General features: G+C 48.1%; 1 protein-coding gene across 1 annotated transcript in view; it reads left to right on the top strand.

Moving 5' to 3' along the window:
* Positions 1–19,977, top strand: part of MAPKAPK2 (MAPK activated protein kinase 2) — a 93,939-nt gene extending 73,962 nt beyond the window's left edge. Inside the window, 9 exon segments of the mRNA XM_032792542.2 lie at positions 6,589–6,728; positions 9,610–9,674; positions 10,405–10,484; positions 12,330–12,456; positions 13,448–13,523; positions 14,750–14,874; positions 16,302–16,387; positions 16,519–16,599; positions 17,844–19,977. Of these exon segments, the coding sequence (XP_032648433.1) occupies positions 6,589–6,728; positions 9,610–9,674; positions 10,405–10,484; positions 12,330–12,456; positions 13,448–13,523; positions 14,750–14,874; positions 16,302–16,387; positions 16,519–16,599; positions 17,844–17,987 (924 nt within the window). The 3' untranslated portion in view covers positions 17,988–19,977.
* Positions 19,978–23,211: the final 3,234 nt, after the last annotated feature.

Genomic DNA, 23,211 nt, shown 5'->3' with positions numbered 1-23,211 from the left:
TCCATGGTCCGAGGGTAGCGTCGATTTCTGGAGCGGTGCACTGTGGGTAGCTACTGTAAAATAATGAGGCCAATAACGTTGATTTGCGTCCACACTAACACTAATCCGATATAGTAATATCGATTTTAGCGCTACTCCTCTCGTTTTGTAGGAGTACAGAAATCGATTTAAAGAGCCCTTTAAATCGATATAAGGAGCAGTGTAGTGTGGACGGGTGCAGCGTAACGCTGTTAAAATCGGTTTAACAGCGTAGTGTAGACCAGGCCTGAGAGAGAGAGAGGTTTAAAAACAAAACGAAGCATATTCATTTACATGCCCAAGAGTTGCTGCCTTCTCTCTTCTGTACAGTAGAGAAGCAATAACTAACTGCCTCTTGAGGAAATGTCGTTCAGCAGCTAATGGAGAATCTTATTCCTGCTCTAGAACTCGGTAAGATGATTTGAAAACTCATAACAAGGATCTCACTCTCGATAGGGCTTCAGGATTCCTATCCTGTTACATTCGTGAGGATTTGTCAGTAAGAGGTGGCATTTGTCTGCTCCCTGACTGGGCCTGGGAAATCCGCAGTGATTCTTTTGTTTTCTTAGCTGCTCCCTGGCCTCCAAGCCAGGAATGCACCATGCAGTTCTGTCTAATAGCCAGTCTAGGCTAGTGGCTTTTCTTTTTGTTTCCTCCTCTTCTCCCTTCCCCCTCGGGGAACCTCTTTGAGCCTGGAATGCAGGTTTGACAGTCTGTGGAATGTGCCTGGCTTCAGCTGGGGCCCCTAGCTCTGTGCTGAGTGTGTGTATACAGGGTGGCTGGCTATATCTGGATAGGCTGTGGCTTGGTGCTGCATTCTTTCCAGGAGCTGTCATGCTGTTTGCTGACACCGAGTTGCCAGTCGTAGCTTGGGTTTCCTTGAAGCTTTTCTGGCCGGCTTCTGTGCAGAGCCTTTTACTGAAAACTTTTGGCTTGTAACTATGTATTTGATTCTAAGTAGCCTCAGTGAAGCATTTGGTCAGCTTCTTGAAAAAGGACAGTGATGGGTTGTATCACAGAAATGCCCCTGGGAGCTGCCAACTGATGTGCCAAGACTACCTCTGCTCCTGTTTTTCCTGCCAGCTCAGGACTCCAGCACCCTGTCCTGCTGAGCCAGACACTCGTCTGCTCCAACAAAGACCTAGGGTCTGAATTACTTGCCCCAAAGCTGCAGGTTTACCTGAAAACAGGTAACAGAAGTGTTCCTGTCTTTAGCAATCAGATGCCCAACTCCCAATAGGGTTGTATCTATTGGGTTTCTGGGAAGTGGGTGGGCAAAGCCCGCCCACTGCTAAAGGATCCTCCCCCAGCCTAAGGGGAAGACCCACAGGACCACAGAAGCCCACTGATTACAGGGGACAACTAATAAAAGAACAGGGATGGGAGTGTGGTCAGAGGGTCATAAGAAGGGAGCCTGACGGGGACACCGAGCAGAGAACCCCAGACAGCGCCCACTGCTCCTCGAAGGCGTCAGCTAGAGCGGTAGGAGGCAGTGTCACCTCGTAGTTAGAGCAGGGGGTTGGGAGCTGGAACTCCCTGGTTCTATCCCCCACTCCACCATTGACTCACTGTGTCAGCCTTTGAGTAAGTGGCTTAACCGTTGTATTACAGTAAGGTGACCAGATAGCAAGTGTGAAAAATCGAGACATTTCTTTTTTCGGGGTGATGATGGAATCGTGTGTATATAAGACAAAGCCCCCAATATTGGGACGGTACCAAAAATATCAAGACGTCTGGTCATCCTAAATGACAGTAACACCTACTGGCCTCTTGTCTTGGATGCTGTACAAATACATAGCGAGGAGCTTGCAATCCAAACGGACAGAACAGACTGAGAGTGGGAGGGGAAACTGCAGAATAGATAGAGGGTCAGTGGCAGAACTGGGAATAGATTCCCATCTCCCAGTCCAATGCACTGTCCATTAGACCATACTGCCTTATGTGCTGTTGGTATCACCCTCTGTAAAGTGGGGGAAACTGCTGCTTCTTGTCTGTGTGTGGAGGGGTGATATTTGGCTTTAACCTGGCAAAGGTCTTTTGGTTCTTTGGATGAAAGTCGTCACGGGAGTGCATCGTTTCTATTAAAAAAGTGTTGTGAAAAAAATAATTAAGCCCAGGGTGCCATTTTTGCCTTGAGGGTGGCAGAAGTTGGTTATTCTGTTCGTGGTGTGAGTCAGCTGCTCGTGACGCAGTCTGTAGGTGAACTTAGCACTAGAAGGCCTTTCGGCAGTTCCGACAGGCTTGCTTGAGGAAACCTGGATGAGATTAGAACATCGTTTTCGACCTTGCGTGAGCTGAAGAGCTAGAGATGGTGCAGCTTGGTGAGGCTGGCTCGAGCCCAGGAAACTGATTGGATGCAGGCCTTCTCCAACTGTACCGTATTGGCTGAGAGAGGCAGTGGAGGAGGTGGTTTTATTACTCCTGTTGTAAAATGAAGCCAAAATTGCTTTTTTTTTTTTTTTCCCCCGGTAAAAGAAAAGTCCCAGAATATGTCCCTAACCTTGTTCTATCCCCCACAGGGAGTCTCTTCCCTTAAGGATGTAATACAGTCTGGCTTGCTGTGACACACCTAAGCACACACCAGTACACCATTGATGTTCTAGCTTGTGCCTTTCCAAACCACCGTTTGCCTGAAGCTTGTGCTTTTATTCTTAATCTGAGGCCATGTGCTGCCGAAGGACATAAAATTAGATGGACAATGTGTAAATCTGAACAGAGCTGAGCTAGGCATTTGAGTGTCCACACATGGTGAGTTTCCTAGGAAAGGGTAGATAGATACCTCTCCACCTGGGTTGCCCAGCTCTGGTGCTAAACTTTGCCATTAAACTGAACTGCAGACCTCAGCAAGAGCCTGGATAGAGAATCAGTAAGACAAATATCCAGTCTACTTAACAGCATGCATGCAACAATGAGCCATGAGATACTTGCTGGAGGGAGGATATGTGGCTTTGTGTAAGACGCGTTTGTTGTCTTGTATTTAGGAGTCTGCTGCATATATTTAAGGCTATTTGTTTATGCCGACAAACATGGTAATTAATAGACTCTGGCAGACTAGCAAATCTTTCCGGCACCGGAGAGCTGTGAGCAGCCTTTGTGGAAGTTAGGGGACTCCTTAAAGAGCTGTTGACTCCTGCTGGAAAAGCTGAGAAACGTACTATTTAGAGAGAATCTTGCTTATTTATTTTGTCTTCCAAATGCATGAGATAGGGTTTTTAAATAATCTCTGGGGGATGTGTAGCTAATGGGCTTTCTGTGTGGTGCTGAGGTGTGAGCTCATGCTGTGTATGTTCCCCAACCAACATTAATTCTGTATGGTTGAGGTATCCATAGCACCCAGTTGGGATATTCTTGGGCTCTTAATTGTGGATATTTAATGTTCCACATCCAGTGTAGCAATTCTTAAAGGGATCCACAGCAGCTAAATGGACCCTCTCAAACATCCCATCTGTAATGCTAATATTTCCAATAGAAAATATCTTCAGAAAATTTAAAATTAAATCCTTCCCTCCCCTTCCAAACTTTTCATTCTTTCTGCCATTCCTTGGCAGCATTTGAACCATAAAGCCCAGGCATTTATCACTTCCACTAGATGATTGGACATGTCATTTCATCTCTCAAACGGACTTGCCCCAGGTTTCACGGCAACTGAATCAAGAAGAACCCAGGTTTCCTGACTCCCAATCCAGTGGACCTTGCTATCTCCCACTTAGCTGTGAGAATATAGCAGGCTGTTACAGTTAATGGGCAGAACTGCTCAAAGCAGGTATGGTCGTATGCCCTGCTCTGCTAGTAATCTGAGGTGATGCTAGTTACACAGATAAAGAAGCTTGTATTTTAAAAGCATGTTTAACCTCCCTATGTCCCTCTAAGCTGGGAGACATCAGCAGTAGCACTGAACACACAGGCCCAGATCCTCAAAGGTCCCATGGGAATTGTAAATTTTAATTTTTTACTAGAACAAACTCCTTGGAAAATATTGATATGTAAAGTTTCATTTGTGTATGTGTGTGTCTGTTTTTCTTTTTAGCCAGTCATAGAGCTCTAAATTTTTTCAGAGATCAAAATATTTCATTGCCATATTTTTGAAACTTTGAAAAATCAATAAAAACAATTTAAATTCACACTAGCATTTTTTGCTGTTTATAATCAGCTCTATTTATTATGTAGAGGCTTGATACTTCTGCCACTGAACTGATGGGGCATTTTGCCTTTGACTTCAGTGGATGCCAACACAGTTCCCTATGTACCAAAAGCATAATTCCCCTCCACCACTCTAGGTCCAGCCTCGTAAATGCTCGAAGAGAAACATTTTGCCAATGTCCTTCAGTAGTCAGTGCTCCAATAACAGTAATTGGATGAGGAAGTTAGTTAATGTGCTCCAGAGAACTATTTTATTAAGAGCAATTATTGGGTAAATTGATGTAATTAAGGAAACCAGACTCATGCAACTCAGCAAGATCATAAATGGACCAATCCATGATGACCTTTCAAGTCATTGAGTAGTAATACTCTCCTCTGACCCTCTTTCAGATGTTTAATGGTATAGTTGATGGATTCAGTATCTATCAATTAGCCTTTACTGTTGATTTGTCTGTAACATTGCTCTAATTTGAATCCAATGGACTGAATAATCCCAGCAGAGAAACCTGTTTCATGAGGTCAGGAGTGTGAACTATCCCCCATGTATCACTAACCCACTGTGCGATCTTGGGAAAATCACTTTTCTTATCCATGCCTCAGTTTCCCTATTTGTAAGATTGGAATGATGATGATGGCATACCTCAAAGGAACGTGATGAGGCTTGAGGGCAGGTCTACACAACAGCGGGGATCGATCCACTGGTGGTTGATTTAGCAGATCTAGTAAAGACCTGCGAAATCGACTGCAGATTGCTCTCCAGTTGACCCCTGTATTCCACCCCTGATGAGAAGAGTAAGATAAGTCGACGAGAGATTTTCTCTCGTCGACCCTCGCGGTGTAGACCCAATGATTATTCACGTAGTTGGAGTTGTCGCGTAGGTTGACTTACGCTGGCAGTGTAGACATAACCTTAGCTTGCTCTGGTTTGTATGGCTCTTTGAGCTCCTCAGGGGAAAGGCGCTGCATAAGTGCACAGTGTGACTTAAAAAAAAAAGTCACTAGGATTTTGCAGATGTTTATAATGTAGATTGATTTCTTTGACCAATACGAAGCTCAAGCCGCTGGGAGTGATGTGATGAACAGCTCCTCTACATGTGCTTGTGTGTACTTCAGATCCACAGAATGGGAAGAATTTTTATGCAGCCACTTTTTGCCACTAGATGGCACCGTCTGCCAGAGAATGCAAACAGCTGCTCTCTGCTGAACTCCATTTATGCGGCTGGTGCTGCACGGAGGGGATGGGCTCCAAAGGACCATCAGTCCTACATATGGATAGACCGTAAACCCTGTTAATATGTCAGGTGCTGATGTTATGTGAGTGATTTTTTAAAGACTGCTGCTAGCAGAGCTTTTTGCTACCTGAGCAGACAGGCTGGAAATGCTGTGGAGGTAGCTTCCTCTGCCTCCAAAAAGGAAGGGGTGTTGCATACTGTGCTCAGGCAAACTTCCTCCTCTCCATTCTTGCACGTGTGGGGTCATTGAAGGGAGCATTGAGCATCCCTCTGCCAAAGCATGGGGGGTAGACTCTGATGTGGGACCCCAGAGGAGGAGCCTTGTGAATTAGCTATTCAAATTTTTTTTTGCCAGGGAAGCACTCTCCAAAATGTCACCCACACCCCCCGCGTGTGAGTTGACTTGTCCTGACCTTTCATCACGGATGCTCAGTACGAAGGTCCTATTGCACCAATCCTGTGGTGCAGCTCAGTGGTGGGCTGAGATGTGGTACTTCTGAACCTGACTTCACAGCTAAGTGCTGGGAGAGAAAGCAGAACGTACCAGGGTAACGTTGTCATCTGCCTTTGCTGAGTGTGAACGGTTGCAGTGTCTATTCCCAGTAAAAAAATTAAATAACCCCTAAGGCAGAGTCTGGCTTTCCCTGGAGAATGTCAATTATTATATCCTTGTTGATCTAAAGATGTAGTAAGTGCAGGCCTCCTGCTGCTAGTATAGACGTCTTTGGTCTTTACTTGCAAGTTCAATTAATTTAAGGGCAGCTATTTCCCAAGTTACGCTCAAGCAGGAATTAATGACACAACTGTACACCTCTAATAGCTGTTGCTTTGTTATGCGTTGGCTAAGAACCAAATGGCTAGAATTGCACATATTCTTCACTAGATGGTGCTCCAGGCATTGTATAGGGCTAGACTTAACTCACAGGTTGTTTTCTCATACCAAATAATAATGGACGAGAATGCATCAGTCTCCTTTACTTTGTCTTTCATGCCCCTAGTTGTATCTTTCCCTGATCTATCTGGAGAGGTCTAATAGAGAGCACATGAAAGCTTTATAAGCAGAATGTCATGGTGTTATGGCAACATCTCAGACCTTTTGAATCCAGAACCTTTTGTTCAAGTGTCTTGGACAAAATTGTGATTTTGGAAATTTTGCTGCATGGAGGAGAAAAGACTGAATTTTCATTCTTTCTTTTAGATGCTGCAGGACTGCCCCAAAGCCCGCAGGGAAGTTGAACTCCACTGGAGGGCATCTCAGTGTGCCCACATTGTAAAGATCATTGATGTCTATGAAAACCTGTACCAGGGGAGGAAGTGCCTGCTTATAGTTATGGAGTGGTAAGTGTTGTGTGAGAGGAGAAACAAGCCAAATCCCTCCTCCCACTTGACCACATCTCTTCTCTCAGGGGAGGCCGTCGCTATAGAGAGCTGTGCAACCTGTGGAAAATGCATGGGAAATCTTAGGATATTGGGGATCATCTAGAAAGAACTGGTGCCCAGGCTCCCAGTGCCTCATACCATGTGTGCTTTGAGCATGTGAATGATTGGCTGCCAACATTTCTAAGTATCGGTAGCTGAAGGCTGGGCCATGTGCCTTTTGGAAAGGCCATGTCCCACAGATTCACAGGGTTTACCTCTGACCCTGCCATCACATTAATTCAAACATTTTGAAAGCAGCATGGCATATTAGTCAGAGTACGTGGCTGAGGGCCAGGAACTCCTGGACTCTGACACCCTGGGTGGTTCTATGCAAGTCATTTTATCTCTCTGTGCCTCAGTTTCCTCATCTATCATATGGATTTTTTTATACATGTTCACATCATGGCGTGAAAATATTGCTTAACGTTTGTAGAATGCTTTATGATCTTTGAACTGAAACAGAATTTGCCATAGAAATGCACAAGATTTTTTATTATAGCCCTTGAGAATTGTTTTGCATGAGGTGGGAAGGTTTGATTTCTAACCTCAGTGTGTAGGAGGAGTTCTTGTAATGACTGAGGGCGTTGGTAGGAGGGAAATGGCTTTCTATGATCAGTGAAAAACAAAGCCACTGAGAGATATAGTAGTTTGGCACTCAGGAGCCAGATTTCCCAAGTGCTCAGTACCCAGAACTGGGGCTGGAGTGTGAGCTGCTGGTTGCGGAGTCATTTGGAAAATCTGGAGCTAGGTAAGCAGGCGTATGGCCCATGGATCCTTATTCTTGTTGTAACAGAACTCATCATATTCTCACATGCAAAGAGTTCTTCATAAACCAGACCAGCTTTTGCCATACAAAAGGTGTTGGTAGCTTTTGAAGTGCCAGCCATGCTGTCATGTGTGGGGCTGAGCTGGTTGTTGGGCAGCAGTGGCTGTCAGACCAGGGCCACACCACCGGCAAGGAGCAGGGAAGAGAGTGACAGGCTGGTGTCACAGCAATGTCTGAGTGAGTCTGGTGCTCTCAGAAGTTTGATACGGGGAAGGAGGAATGAAGGGGAAAGTATCAAAACCACATGCCAACCACAGCTGTGATTTTTAATGCAGCTTCTTTGCCAAAACGTCTCCCATGGCACAGGCTCAACAGGTTGTCAGGGGGCAGGGAGGGGGAGACAGAGGAGCAGTTCAGGGTTTGCAAAGGTTAGGCTGCTGATCTGTTTCACAAGAGCCTTCTGAATTCTCTGTGTGGGAAGATTCTTCCGATAGTTGTGCTGAGATCCCAGGCGTCCGCTGGCAGAGAAGGTTTGAGAAGCTCATCTGTGTACGTGGAGAGACAGCAATGTCTGAATGAACAATAGGAAGCTGGTCACTGTGCTGTCAAATGTGCGTGTGAAACCAGTTGAAGCATTGCTTTAATAGCCACCTGCTATTTTAAAGCTAGCCTGAGCGTGATGGACTGGAATAGGCTTACATACTGCCAGGATGGCCCTGTATAAGATGGAAAGTAACCAAAGAGGAAACAGACACGGTTGCAGTGTCCCCATACACCCCTGTGACTCAGGTATGTTTGTGTCTCCGTTCAGATCCAGGGCGTTTGTAACTCAGTACTTGGCTGTGAACCTGTTAGCATGGACACAAATTCTCTGTCCTTTTCAGTACCCTCTATCGCATAGCTCGGCTCTGTGTTTGTTATTTGTATCGGGGATAGTGCTGAGAAGCCTGTTTGAGATTTGGGACCCATTGTGCTAGTCGCTGTGTGGACACGTACCAAGAGACAGTCCCTACCCCAAATCGCTCGACGAGATAAAGAGAGGAAATCTCGTTTCCCCTAGATGGGGAGCGTGGGCACAGAGAGGCTAAGTGACTTGCTCAAGGTCACTCAAGGAGTCTGGCAGAGCTGGGAACTGAGTCCTTAGCCAGTGCTATAGCCCCAAGACCTCTGTATCTATCTGGCTGTTGGAGGAATACGGAAGTTAGCTTTGTATTCAAATATTTTAGCTGCTTCATTCACTCTGCATAACTTGAGCTAGTGGCTTCAAAAGCCAGAACTCTTTTGGGAGACCAAAGCCACCGGGCTGAGGCCTGGGGTCTGTGAAATCAGTGGGAGCTGCCGGGGGCAGAGCCTCTTTGAGCACCAGGGTGCTGCTATGTTTTGTCCCATTAGCCCTTGTGCTCAGTCAGTCTGCCGATTGCCGGCCACCCAGCTTGTCAGGCGACTGACTGGCACAGGAGCTTGTGTGGTGGTGTGACCTGAGCACACAAGCTGAGTGGAACTCTGAGTTCAGTGCCTCCTTACTTGTGTGGTTGAATGTACCTCCGGTGACTTTTGCTGAAAAGTAGGCTAGCTAGGCTGGAAACTTTTGGTGTTTCTAGCGCAATCTGCTCTCTTTATTTGAAAGGTGCCTCCGTATGGTTGCTCTCATGTGGCCAGGAAATCCACAGGTGCTGGCCCACCGCCTGCCTGCAGTGGAGGGAGTCCTGTGCTGTGCAGTCTCTCTCTGCTGCTTTCTGGAGAGGGGAAAACGGCCTGAAAATGGAGGGGTTGCAAAAGGGGCAAACTTGGAGGCAGGGTGTGGGAGGAAGGGAGGTTAATTTCCCTGAACTTGGAAACAAAGCCAGAAATGTTGCAAGATCTCTCACTCCCTGCAATGTGTATTGGGACTTCTTGCCAAAGCTTGGTGCGCGACTCCTGGCCCTGTTTTTGGCTTGGAATTATCAGAGAGGATCTTGAAGGCCCACTGGAGAGGCCTGATGGGTGGGGGAGGTAGCGGCTACACCTTTAACTCCACTTGTTTCTGTATTTCAGCTTGGATGGTGGGGAGCTCTTCAGTCGAATTCAAGATAGGGGAGACCAGGCCTTCACGGAACGGGGTATGGAGGGGACCGAGGGCTTTTTTTAACCCTTTGTCTGTTTTATGTTGGTTGAGTGAAAATGTCTTGCCTTAGAGCTGGCTGGAACTTCTGCACATGCACACGCGCATGCGCACACACACACACACTCTCTCTCTCTCTCTCTCTCTCTCACTCTCTCAAATGTAGGTAATTTTAAGAGAACCTGATTCTTTTCCCCAGAAAAAGGTTGGAAAGGAAAAAAATTTCCATTGTCACTGAAATTTTTCCTTGGGGAAGGGAGGCAAGATTTTTTCCTAGCCAGGTCTAATCCTGCCTGAATCTCAGATTTGTGTGCACCGGCACTCTCCAGCCACCTTGCAGCTAAGTATGAGAGCTGAGCTTCTGACTATCCAAATCTCTTCGTCTCTCCATTGTCCAAAGTGGCAGGCAGTGGTCTCTGTTAGCCATACTGAGCTCAGCCTACTGAACAGTCTAGGGTCAAAGCCAGTGGCTGGTGTGCCCCCAAATCCCTGTTATTGTATGTGATTGTAGCAGGTTTACTCTCTTCGCGGGCAGGTCCCATGTGAAGAACCCTGCTCGGAAAGGGAGACTTCAGGCACAAGAGCTTCTTTGCTTTCTGACTCTGAGGGTTTCTCTGTGGCGCTCTCCAGCTCTTGCCTTCAGAGGTGCACATGTATCATCTTGGGGAGTGGCTTTACTTTAAATTGCTGAGTTTTAAACACTTTTACATTTTCTTTAACTCCTCTAGAGGCTTCAGAAATAATGAAGAGCATTGGAGAAGCCATCCAGTACTTGCACTCGATTAACATAGCACACCGGGATGTTAAGGTACCGAGCGCCTAGCAGATGCTAGAGAGTATTTTCAAAGTCTTTGCCCCTAGCGGACGGCCCTCTGCTTGCACGACCCCCATGTCCTGGCCCACATAACATTGTACAATCCAGAGGAATGCTGCAGCCACTCCCTAGCGTGCGTTTAAGAGGCCCACTGAGGTTAACCGGCCTCAGGTAACCTGTGCTTTTTGAAAGGCAGGAGAGATGCAGGATGGGGTGGAAGAGCAGTACAGCTCATGGCTCCTGTTGTTGCCTTTCAAACAAAATCTAACAGCTGAACTCTTGTACTCCTGTCTCTGTCAGTATGGGGACTTGACCCTTCGGATCAGGAGCAGGACCCTTCCAAGGTTGGGGTGTTTGGATCATAGGTTTTCGGTCTGGGCACTATCTCTCTGTACATGTCTATGGGAACGGCCTCCGTGGAAGCAGAGGTCAGCTGGGGAAAGTGCCAGCCCAGTTCAGCTCCGGCTGGCCTTTGGGTTTCATTGCAGGCTACCTGCAGAGATCAATCAGAGCCCATAATGGAGATGGTGAGATGGTGGCTAGTTTGGCTGAGGGGGAAGTGGATAACTTGCTGAAATTGAAGTCTCCCCGACTCTGGGGTGTGGACCTGGCCCTTATCATTTCCCCTGCCCTATAGGGTGAAGTCCATTGAAACAATGAGTCCTTGTAAAAAAAATAGCATTTCCTTTCTGTAAGATCAGCAGAATTCTTAAAGGGTGAGGTCTGTATTGTTCTAGAATTCACTTGTAAGCAGACAAGACTTCCTTGTTCATATGGTCTTGTATTTTCATATAGCATCTGTTGTCTCAAAGAACTTTGTATACTGGGGTGTGGTGCCGTTCAGAAACAGACAACCCTCCATCCACCTTTGAAACGCAGCCACCCCACAGCAGCTGTTCCGCAGTCGCATGACACCACTGCCCAGGGCAGGAAGCAAAGAGGAGTCCCACGTCCAAATGAAACCACAGGGAATTTTGCAGAAGCAGAATACAGTTACTTTGATTGGCATTTCCCCAGGCTATTGGGGCTAAACAACCCCAATTGGCCACAGATTTACAAGTTGCAAAGGTGCCCGCAGTTCCCTGAGAGATGCAGCTTCCTGGTTGAGGAGATTATGGTGTGGGAGGGGGCAGAGAGGGAACTGTCAAGAGAAGCACGAAAACTGAAGATCTAAAATTGTGTCGGGAAAATCAGTGCAAGTTGCCTGAATAGTACCAAGCCCCTGGGGCAAGGGATGGGTTCAGGAAGGGCTTTGTGAGACTTGCCCTTCCCTGTTGATTATACAGCTCCACACTACCAGTGTCCACACCCCTCCTGTTAGCTCTTCACTGTCAATTAGTGTGGGAGACAGTGCTCTCTGCAGAATATCCCAGGTCTCGCTCGCTGGCTTGTAACAAATCTCAGAAGTTGTAGATCCTTACCTGAATGTGTTGGGGTTTATAGAACTGGCCTGGAAGTCCCACTAACTGTGCCATATCTTCAGACTTCTGCTTCTGGACCTAGCTAGGACTTGGAAGGCTCAGGGGTGCGAGTGGGGAGAGAAGGAGTGATTCTGGGATCTCTGATACGTGACCCACTTCATTTGTTACAAATCAGGTCTTGCCCTGGGGGGGAAAAATCAGGCAGCAAAGCGCTGAGAGTTGAGCTGCAATGGGGTGGATGGAATCCTCTCTGGCTCACTTCTAACCACATGACTCCCACTGGTATGTTCATGGTCAAACCTTCAGTGACTCTGACATGCTAGCACTGTTCTAATGCTGCCCCTGGCTATGCAGGAAGTAGGAGCTCAGAGGACTTGGCCAGCACTTAGTTTGCTTTTTATTCATTGTGTTTTCACAGCCAGAAAACCTCTTGTACACCTCGAAAAGGCCGAACACTGTACTAAAACTCACCGATTTCGGCTTTGCTAAAGAAACCACCACACACAACTCCCTGGCCACGCCATGCTACACACCTTACTATGTAGGTAAGTCACTGGTGGAGCTGAGATGCCTCGCTCCCTTCCAGGGAATGGGGGTTACAGACATCCAGACTCTCCCGGTATTGCTGCTGTTTTGTGCAGGGAAGGCCAGGAGCTCTGGATTCAGAGACTGTAAGGCCAGAAGGGGACCACAGTGATCATCTAGTCTGGCTGCCAGTGTATAACACAAGCCAGAGAACCGAAGGGAGTAGTTCCTGCATCAGGCCCATAATTTCAGTTTGAACTATAGCTGTAGCGGGGTGTAGGGTTGGGCCTGAGAAGCAGAACTCTGATCCAGACAGAGTTCTTTGGGGTATTCAGCTCTGAAGTTCTAGTATGGGCTGCAGAGCTGGAAAGGCTATGGGTTCCCAGCCCTACTGCCATGTTAAAATCCAAGCTCCTCTGCTGGGCAACTCATGGGCCTGGTTTCATAGCAGACATGCCCTGGAGATTTGTTCTGCTGTGGTCCCTGCTCAGGAGGTGATGGTGACAATTACAGCCAGGTATATTGCAAATGCCATCCCAGGTCCTGTGCCAGGTGTGATAAGCAGGGCAGGAGCATGTGTATCTCCTCTTTCTGCAGTGCATCTAGCACACATCAAGGCATTGTATAAGCAAGTCACAGTGTGGGCTCGTGAGACTCTCCCTGGCACTTGCCCCACACAGCTCTGTGAACGCCCCTCTGGCCTGATGTGTAGCACCCCTTGCTAGTCTAGTCCTGGCTCCCTTGGCACAGTGTGGCAAGAGAACCTATATAATTAGGTTCTTTCCAAGAGTAGGACCTCTCTGGAGCACTTCATTAACTGTGCTAAGCTGCATCTACTGTCAAATGGCTCAGGATTGGAGTGATTGGTCCATCAAATCCATGGTCTCAGCCTGCATTAGCGCTTTTCCCTCCAGAGGCATCACTTCTGTATTTAACCCCGTAGCCTCCTTGCACATTGTGAATTTTTTTCTTTCTTTCTTTTGTTCTTTCGTTCTTTCTCTCTTTCCCCAGCCCCGGAGGTGCTGGGCCCGGAGAAGTATGATAAGTCTTGTGACATGTGGTCCCTGGGCGTCATCATGTACATTTTGTAAGTAAGCGGTTTCCCCTGTACTATCCTGATGAGCATCGCTCATGCATAACCCAGAGGAGCTGCAGCTTCCACCCTCTCAGTATCTGTCCCCAAGCAGGCTCGCAGGGCGCTCCCTGGGTGAAACATGCAATGTCCTTTCCCTGAGTCTGGCCAAGCAGCATGCTGGGAAAGCTGCACTAGGTGCATGCATGAACATCTGACTTCCTTCTCCTTCTCCACTGCAGAAAGACACCAGTCTGGGACGGTTCCCTGTGGACCCCGCTTTGCCATTCAGTGCGTGCTGACTGACCCAGACCTACCAGGGACAAATGACTCTTAGAGCAGTGAAATGGTCATGAATATTAGAAATGGGGGCAAACCTATTGTGTCATGTAGGACCCATCTACACTGGAATAAAAGACCTGCAGCATGGCCGTGGCTGTCCGAGGATAGCTGGCTTGGGCTGCGGGGCTATCAATTTCTGTGTAGATGTTTGGGCTCAGGCTGGAGCCGGGCTCTGGGACCCCTCGCCTCTCTTGGGGTCCCAGAGCTCAGACTTTAGCCCAAGCCCAAACGTCTACACAGCAATTTTAGAGCCCCATAACTTGAGTCCCGCAAGCCTGAGTCAGCTGAGCTGTGCCAGCCGTGGGTGTTTAACTGCTGTGTAGACGTACCTTTAGGGCCAGACTTTTAAAGGTATTTGGGCACCTAAAAACAGAGAAGAGCCTAACGGGATTTTCAAAAGCACGTGGGCTCCTAATTCCTGTTCAGATCACTGGGAATTAGGTGCCTAGCTGCTTTTGAAATCCCACTAAGTGCCTATCTGCATATTTAGGCACCTAAAGACCTTTAAAAATCTGGCTCCTTGTCTCTCTAGTCCAAGCCAGTGCAGGATTGTTCCCTGTCGTACAGTGTCTGTCTAGTGCTCAGCCGGGCCTATTTGCAAAGCAATGGGGGTCCCATGCGCCCCTTGCAGAAGTATTCCAGAGACTAACAGATCTCCCTGCTGGTGAGTTTTTCTTGTTTTAGTCCTAAAATTTCTGCTTTCTTAGATTGACCTAATTACTCTCATAGAGGTAAGGATAACCCACTTCAGCTATCCCAGGATGCTGTCGGGCAAGCTAGCCAGACCTGACCTCAGCTTATAATACAAGCAAGGAAACTTGTTCTAGTAAGTTTCTAATGCAGTCTAAAGGATTTCCCCTCTGCAGATCACTTCATTACTTTCTCTCTCTTTGGCTTAGGCTGTGTGGGTATCCCCCTTTCTATTCCAACCATGGTCTGGCCATTTCTCCAGGCATGAAAAAACGGATCCGAATGGGCCAATATGAATTTCCCAACCCTGAGTGGTCAGAAGTGTCTGAAGAAGGTAAAAGCTGTGGCAGAGTGTCTGCTCCATGAACTTGTGTGTCCCTGCTACCCGAACATGTTGCAGAAGCTGTGCCTGCACTACCTGTGGTGAAATCCCAAGGGACTGGGTATTCCGATATTGGCAATGTGGTTTCCCTTTCCTGGGGCGTGTCAGGCTTGTAGCTATAATGCCCAATGGGAAAGCTCAGCCTGTGTGTGCCTGCGATCTCCAGGTGTAGAACAAGGCCTTGCCTAACGTGGGGATTTGTCCTATTTCAGACAGCAGTATAGCTGTACGGGTGCAGGTCCCTAGTGTAGACAGGTGAAACTGTGACTTACGCTGGTGCCATATATCCCATTTGAATAGTGGCTTTGCCTGTCTATGCTAGGGCTTAGCACCTGTCACAGTTCTGGGCTGCTGCATTAATGTTCCCCCTCTATGTTCGTCCAAGGGCACCCCCTCTCCAGTTCCTGGCTCCCCTTGCCATCACCTCTCTTGGGGGGACCCGTGTCTCTCTCCCTCCTGACTAGGACATTTCCAGGCTGTATGGCTCCCTGCTTTCATTGTGTTATTTCCAGCAGAGACAGGCTGCCCAAGCACAGCTGCCTGCCGTCTCTCCAGAGACGGTTAACAGTGTGGCTGCCCACAGCTGGAGATACCACACAGCTCTTTTTATGCAAGTCTTTTTTTATTCTCAAGGTAAAAATTTTCCAGAGAAAACATGTTAAAAACAGTCCGTCCCCCCCCCCCCCCCCCGCCCACACACTTACTATTAAGCTTAGCGGCATTCACCCCAATCCAAACAGGGGCTCTGGCAGGAACAATCCTTTAGCACCCCAACCAAGTGGTTTCTTTGTGGCTTCAAGTTCATCACAGCTTAGAACAAGCACACAGTCTGATGGGCCCTCAGTGGGCCCAGTCCTTCCTACTCTTTGCTAAGGATTGGGGCCCTCTGTGGACCAGGGGCCTGTCTGTTTGCTAGATCAGGAGAAAGGCCCTGAGCCTGGTTAAAATGAAGCTATTCATCCAAAAATCCTTTCTTTGTTTCTTGGTCCCTTGAGAATCCAGTCAGGACTAGTATAGGTGCACCTCTCCAGAGGGGTGGCTTCAAGGGGCTGATAAGGAGAAGTGCACCTATACTGTCCCAGCTGGAGCATCCCTCTCCTCCAAGAGAAGGTACATACAATTCTACAATAACACTCACATGATCCCCTGTTTAATAACAGTGGACTCCAAAGGTCCCTTATTTAATAAGGTTTGTCCAGGATGTTATAAGATACTATCAGTCTGTCACAGAACCCATGGCTTCAACTGGGGAAATCCCTAGTGTAGACCAGGCCAAAGAGACCAGCGGAGGTTCTGGTGGTTGCTAGGGCATAGTGTACCTTTGGGGAGAATAATATTCTAAGTGCTCTTTTTAATTAAAACCTCCCTCCCCCCCCCAGTTAAACAGTTGATCCGGAATCTGCTGAAGACGGATCCGACCCAGCGCATGACGATAACAGAGTTCATGAACCACCCCTGGATCATGGTAAGTGCATGGCTTTCTAGAGGCAAGACACGGAGCCCCGGAAATGGGGCAGCTGCTGGAACTAAGAAATGGGATAGCAGGGACTTTTATTGGAGGCTCATCCTTTGTTTCTCTTACCCTCTCCTCTAAAGCAATCGATGCAGGTGCCCCAGACGCCGCTGCACACTAGTCGAGTCCTGAAAGAAGAGAAAGACTTGTGGGAGGACGTCAAGGTAAAAACTCTGAATCGCTTCTGCCCCTGACCCACCTCTGTTCCAGGAAGCATAGCTGGTACAGCCTGCTCTCCAAGTGCCTCAGCTCAGTGGACATAAACATCATGCTTGGCGAGGCTATGGGGAGCCAGGTCACTGGCCCCTGCCAGCTGTACTCTGCGCCCACCTGGAGTAGCTTGCAAGATCAGGGCCTTGATTTGCTGTACTAAATTTAGTGCTACTAAAAAAAGCTTCCTTACACAGAACCTGCATATGAGAGATTATTCGGAGGGACGAGCTGCTTTTCACAGCCCATTTCTATAAGAGTCCTGGAAATAGGAAATTAGTGAAATTAAGGGGCTGGAATAATTTTGTATCCACATGCTAAAAAAAGAAAAAGTGTAAATTTGTGATTAGTGGCCGTGCAAAGCCTTTTCTCCGCTTTTTCCCACCAGCAGCCTTGGTGTGGTTTTGGCCCTGGCTGTGCTAGTAAGGACTGTGTTGTTACTATAGCACGTTTTTTGGCTGGGTTTCCAACTTGACCTGGAGGCATGAGTGGATGATTGTCTTTGTGGCCTCTTCAATCCTCTGCACATCTGCTGAGGCTAATAATAAAGTCGTTTCTGTCTGTGATATGAGCATGAAGGACTGCATGGAGGCGACCAGCTAATTTCACTTGCTGTGGACCACTAGACCGTTGTTGGATAGTAACAGGGATCAGGGTGGGGAATGGCCGGCACTGTGTTGTGTTGGAAAGGGCTACTTGTCCACTAGCAACCGAGCCACAGACTACCAAGTTGGAATGCTTAGTGGTGTGTGAAATGATTTGGTCCAAGGAACAAGACCTAGATTGTAGGGTGAACAAGGGCCAATGGCTGGATGTTAGAAGCTAGACAAATTAAAGCAGGAAACAAACCACAGATTTGTAACAGTGATGGTAATGAACCACTGGAACAGCTTCCCAAGAGATGTGGTGGATTCTCCATCGCTAGACTTAACATCGAACTTGGGATGCCTTTCTAAAACATCTGTGTTCAATGACACGTTAATAGAACCATTGGGTGAAAGTCTCTGACCTGTGCTATGCGGGAAGTCAAATGACCACAGTGGTCTTGTCTGGCCTTAGGATTTATGAATGTCTTGTGTAGGGGTACACGTGTGTATGGGCATGGACAATGGACATGGGCCCAAGCACAGGGGTTCTAGCATCAATGTCAGATGCCCCCATCGCTAACCAGGCCCTGTATTTTACTTGGTGTTTCTAGGAGGAGATGACGAGTGCCTTGGCCACCATGAGAGTAGATTATGAACAAATTAAGATAAAGAAAATCGAAGACTCCTCCAACCCTTTGCTCATGAAGAGACGAAAGAAAGCGAACCCCTCTGAGCCGACAGCACTCCCCCACTGAGGGCCCCCTCCGAGCCCTGCCTGGCCGTCGAGAAAGCAATAGTATATATATATTTTTTAAGAAAAGGACAAAGACGGACTTCATCAAAATGTGGAATTCCGACATTTATAACAGACGTGTTGTTTTTTAGCTACCCACCCTTGTTTCTGGCCTTTTTGGCGCAGGGGAGGAGATGGCCCCTGTGAGATACACACATCTTTATTTTTGGCCTGAGAGTTGAACAGCTCTGGTAATTTGTTGTATTTTTGGTTAATATTTTTTTCCTTCTTCCTTACAAAGACATGGAAATTCCTGTGGCGACCTTTTTAGGGTATATAATATATAAATATTTTTTAAAACTACTGTAATGCTGAAACCCAGACAGTATGTTTCCCATGCAAAGCGCTGGCTAGAGATGAAGGCTTCTGACTTTTTTTGCCTAGTGCTGATGGATTAGCCCCTCAGGTGAGCCTCTGGTAAACACAGGCTGAAACAAAGAGGTTCGGGGATAGGAACATTCTATGTGGCTTCTAGTCCCTCCCACACTCCTTTTCTTAATTTATCTTCAGGAGCTGGTGGTTTGGGGGGGTCTTGGGAGAGCCTGTGGATCTGGAGCACCTTTTCAGACCTGGAAAATTTCTTTTTAAAGGCTTCGTGGCACAAATCCCCACTAAATGGAAAGCCTTGGCTCTAACGGTGCATGCACAAGGTTATTTTCAATTACCATTGTGTGTGTCTGGGCTGTGTGCGTGTATACGTCCGGGGGGCCTGTAGTTTGTGAGTCCATGCACGCACTGGGGTGTTCTTTCTGGATGAATATATGGGGCCTGTAACATGCCTGGAGTTCAATTCTGATCTCAGGGGACTTTTTGGGGAAGGGATGATGATGCCTCTAACAAATTCACTACAGCCACCCCAGCCTTCGTGGGATTAGACCAGAAGCACCTAAAGCAGATGCCCCATTGTCCAGTTTTCGTTACTGTCCCATGCGGTGAGCGCCGAACCCTTTGCAGGGTCCTGCCTTGTCTTTCTCTGGGCTCCTGTGCCTTTGGCTCGCTGTACTGAGCATGGCAGTCCAGAACTACCACTTAGCATCAAGTTGCACCTCTTCTAAACCTGCTGCGGAGGTGAGAGCAGACAGGGACTAGCCCCCGTGCAAATCCCCCTCTCCTCAGGGGGCCCCAGCACTTACCATTGAGCCTGTGAGAGGCTGAGCCCTTTCACTCACCCCAGCTAACCTATTCCTGCCCCCCTCTGATGTGGGAAACACATTTACCCTGCATCGGGGAAGCAGGAGTCAAATGGGGCACTTCCTCCTCACCCCTTTCTGAGCCATCGGGCTGGTGACTGCTGTGGATTTCAGTTCCTGCCATGCTGCGGCATTTACTTAAGCTCTTCGGCTGTTACTTACCCCCAGTGGCAAGAAGTCACTATGGGAAGAAGCCGGTCAAGGTCCCACCAAGAAAACCAGCTGACTCAGGCATGGATGGGAGAAATTGGGAATGTATCTAAAAGATCAGTTGGGCTTCAGTCTTGTTCAGAGCTTCAGCTGGGGCTTGAGCACTGAGCCCTTCCCTTCCTTCTCCTCTCCCCAGCACCCCGGGCTCACGGTGAGCTCCCATCTTGAATCTCATCCCTATTTGCCCACATGCTACCAAAGGGGAAAGCAGTCTCTGACTTCATCTGCGTCCCCACCACCTCTCCACTTCTGGTGGTGTTTGCAACCAGTCTCTACTCCTGGCAGCAGAATAGCTTCCCTGAACTCTTTAGTCTGATTCCTCCCACCACACACCTTTTGTCACGTTGTTTCACTGCATTTTAATGTGTTCAAACAAAAAACATTTTTTTATGGAAATGTTTAGTTTTTAGGTGACATTTTAGGCACTGTATGGAATTTGAATTTGTTTTAAAGACAAGTTTTTAAATTTTTATTCTTTTTTGGTCTGTTGGCTTATACTAATCCTTCTGGTCTGCTTTTCCCTCTTTCGGATTAAAGACACTTCATGCGTCACGCAGTCTTCCTCCTCCTTGCATGTGTGGTAGAGCGGAAAGCGGCTTGTTACTCCAGATTGGCTTCTGGTGATCTTCACAGTGCAGTACTCAGGGCTTCATTTTTTTCCCAGAGGGGCTGAGCACAATGCAGGGTGGGATTCACCCTGGGTCTGAGCCAAAGCCGAGTAAAGTCCAGGGAAAAACGCACTGACTCTGGCTCCAACTCTCCAGGCACAGGGCCTATGCACCACTTGGATTGGAGTTTGCATAGACCTTGCTCTGGCTGTTTGCACAAGGGTGGATTTTACTCCATTGATTTCAGTTGGAGCTGTGCGAATGCTTGGTTTCCCTGCAAATTAATCCCTGATGTGGCCATTGCCACTGCTCTGTGCAAGTGGAACTCTGGGACCCCTTTGTGGAGCTCAGAGCAGGTTTCAGGCCAAAGTGGCTTCATTTACCCTGGCTAAACAAATACTAGTTCAAAATTTTTTATTTTTTTTCCTGCATCATAGTGCGCCCCATGACTCTGATTCCCTCCTCCCCCTGCTCCCTCTTGCAGTGGGGATAGATTTTGCTCAGAGGTGAGGACAGTCCTCATGGCAGGTGGTCAAAGCAGTAGAATTACAGGGGTGGGTTAGCTCAGGATAATCCCCCTTCCTTTTCATTGTGCATGGAACATTGCGCTGCCAAAACCCTTTGGATTGAGGGCTGGGTGACTCAGGGCCCAGTGCAAAGTTCTGATCTGATTATTGTGAAATGGTGGTTGTGTGTGGGGGAAATTGTATGCACTCACATTCTTACCAAGTGTTTGCAAGTGTCTTCTCAGTTGGGTGGGACAGGGGCTGGACCCAGAAGTGTCAGCTTGATGGGACATGGCATTGACAAGTAGTACACGGAAGAGCCAGCAGAGGGAGTTGTTCATCCAACGTTGGCTCAGCTCCCGTCATGGTTTGCTTTTCAGCCACATCTGAAGCTGGGATATAGAAAGGGGAAGGGGGACTAACCATGCACTGGAAGAGGGTCTCAGATGCTCACAGGCAGCTGCAGATCCTGAGGAAAAAAAACTCCTTTCCTTTTTGGGATTCATTTGCCAGCTCTCTTTGTATTGATTCTTGGAGACGGGACAGCAAAGGCAATTAGCAGTGCAGCTGGTGCTGGTCTTTCCTTCTGCTGGGAGAGGGCTGAGAGGGTCGGAACAAACCGACCGGCTCTGCTGGCGGGTGAACGTGGCCCCTCATGCTATGCAGCTCTTCGGAAACTTTCAAACCTTGGGAGACTGCTGCAGCTCAGCTGCTTGGCTCAAAGCTCTCTCTGCTGCGGCCAGCGAGGCAAGCACCACCATGCACACAACCCTAGGGCTGCCTCTGCAGCAGCAGCTCTCTCTGCCTTTTAATTTGGCGGTTGCTGAGTCTTCCTGCTGCGGCCAATGACATGAAGAGGAGAAAGTCCTGGGGTCCACCAACGCCCTCCTGGGCTTCAGCCAATAAAAGTGTTGTGAGGCCATACGAACGATGGTGAGGCACTCGGAGGCTATGGTAATGGGAGGTACACAAGTACCTAAGAGAGATGTGGGGTGACCTACTCGTAGCGTAGTTATTTCTCTCCCAGCTGTTGCTTTTTAATCTGAATCTGTCACTTGAGTTCTTTGCTTCCGTCAGTAAATTCTGAGGAAACTGATGGGACAAAGGCCAGCTTGGCAGTGCTGGGTTTTTATAAGAAGGTACCAAGCAGAAGTTCAGGGCAGGGAGCAGCAGTGGCTGTGGGGTAGGGCAGAGAGCCCTTTGGCACAATGCAGTGGACTATCAGAGGTGCGTGGGTATGAGCTCTGCGGAAGGCTATGAGCGAGAACAGCCCCCCCCAACTCACTCTGACTTTCAGCTTCCCACTGGCTGAAGCGTGTTTGACCGGGGGGGGCGGGGGCGGTTGTTGGTTTTTATTTTTGTAAGGTTTTCCTCATAATGGCCCCCAGCCAGCCCAGTGCAGGACACTGGAGCCTATTTAGGGAGAGCTCCCTACACTGTACGAACCAGACATGGCACTAAACCCAGCCTCTAGATCCGAACACCTCTGATCTTTTGAGAAAGGCTCAGAACACGATCTGGGCTGTTCCATGCACCTCTGCCACTGCATCTCGCACCTGACCCAGAGCATGTCCTGCTAATCCAGCCCCGGCCACCCCTACAGCTTTTCCATTGCACCTTGATTCTGACCTGCAACGCCCCTACAGCTCAGTTAATCCGTCTAAATCCTGGACCTGCAGCACCCCTTGGCATCCTATGGGTCCTTGCACAGCTGTGATTTAGGCGGCTCTAGTTTGACCAGAGTAACAGAATGCTGTCATCAAGAGACACCTAATGCACCTTAATTCAAGCCTACACATCCTTACTCTTTTGTTGTTGGGCCCCAATACAGCTAGCTGCACCAGTGCACCTCAGTGCTGACCTGCTACGCTCATGTTGGTTTTCCTCATCCTGTAGCTTCTGGAGGTGTTGCCATCAGTACCTGCCTGGTGTGAGTTTTTAGTCTCCACCTCAAATCTTGTAGCTGTTGGCGAGCACTTGCCAGTGTGAGTACATGAAAGGGCTGCCCATGAGCCTTGCCAAACCACAGAGAGCAGACACAGAGGAAGCAACGCAAAGGGCTTTACGTGATTCGTATGATTTCACTTTTGGAGGCTGGTGACTTTTTTCTTTTCCGTTCCAGCCAGCAGGGATTGACGTATGTTCTGCTATCACCTGTTAAATAACTGATGGAATCTGTTTCCTCTAAATCTGATTAGGTCTTTCTATTACACCCATCCACGATGGTAACTAAACACTTTCCCAACTAAATTAGATCAGCAGCACAAGGTATCTAGTGAGCTCCATGGAGTCTCCTGCCTTCCCTGGTTATATGGAGCTGTGCTTGGCATATCTAAATAATAAATGTTATGGTGGGAAATCTTTCGCAGTCTTGAGAGATGGCCAAGCTCTGGGTTAGTTTGACCTGCTCTGAGGTCAGTTCAACTCAGTTTGACCAGCTGGGAATGGTTCCAGTTCTCAAGCTTCCTACTGGGCTTTGTGCTCTGCTTTGACCCAGAAGAGGGCAGGTGTCCTGGTGATTGATGGACTGGGATGCAGCTGGGGCTTGACCCATCAAAGGCTTTGAAGATCAGTTCTCCTAGGCCTTGGACTAGTGATGGATGCCCATCATGGGACTGGAGCACATATGCTGCTGGTGGTCCATCAAGTCGTGCACTGCTACTACCTTCAGC

The sequence above is a fragment of the Chelonoidis abingdonii genome, chromosome 4 (genome assembly GCF_003597395.2).
Source record: "Chelonoidis abingdonii isolate Lonesome George chromosome 4, CheloAbing_2.0, whole genome shotgun sequence".
NCBI classification, from domain to species: Eukaryota; Metazoa; Chordata; order Testudines; family Testudinidae; genus Chelonoidis; species Chelonoidis abingdonii.
This window is presented reverse-complemented; position numbering and strand designations above follow the sequence as displayed.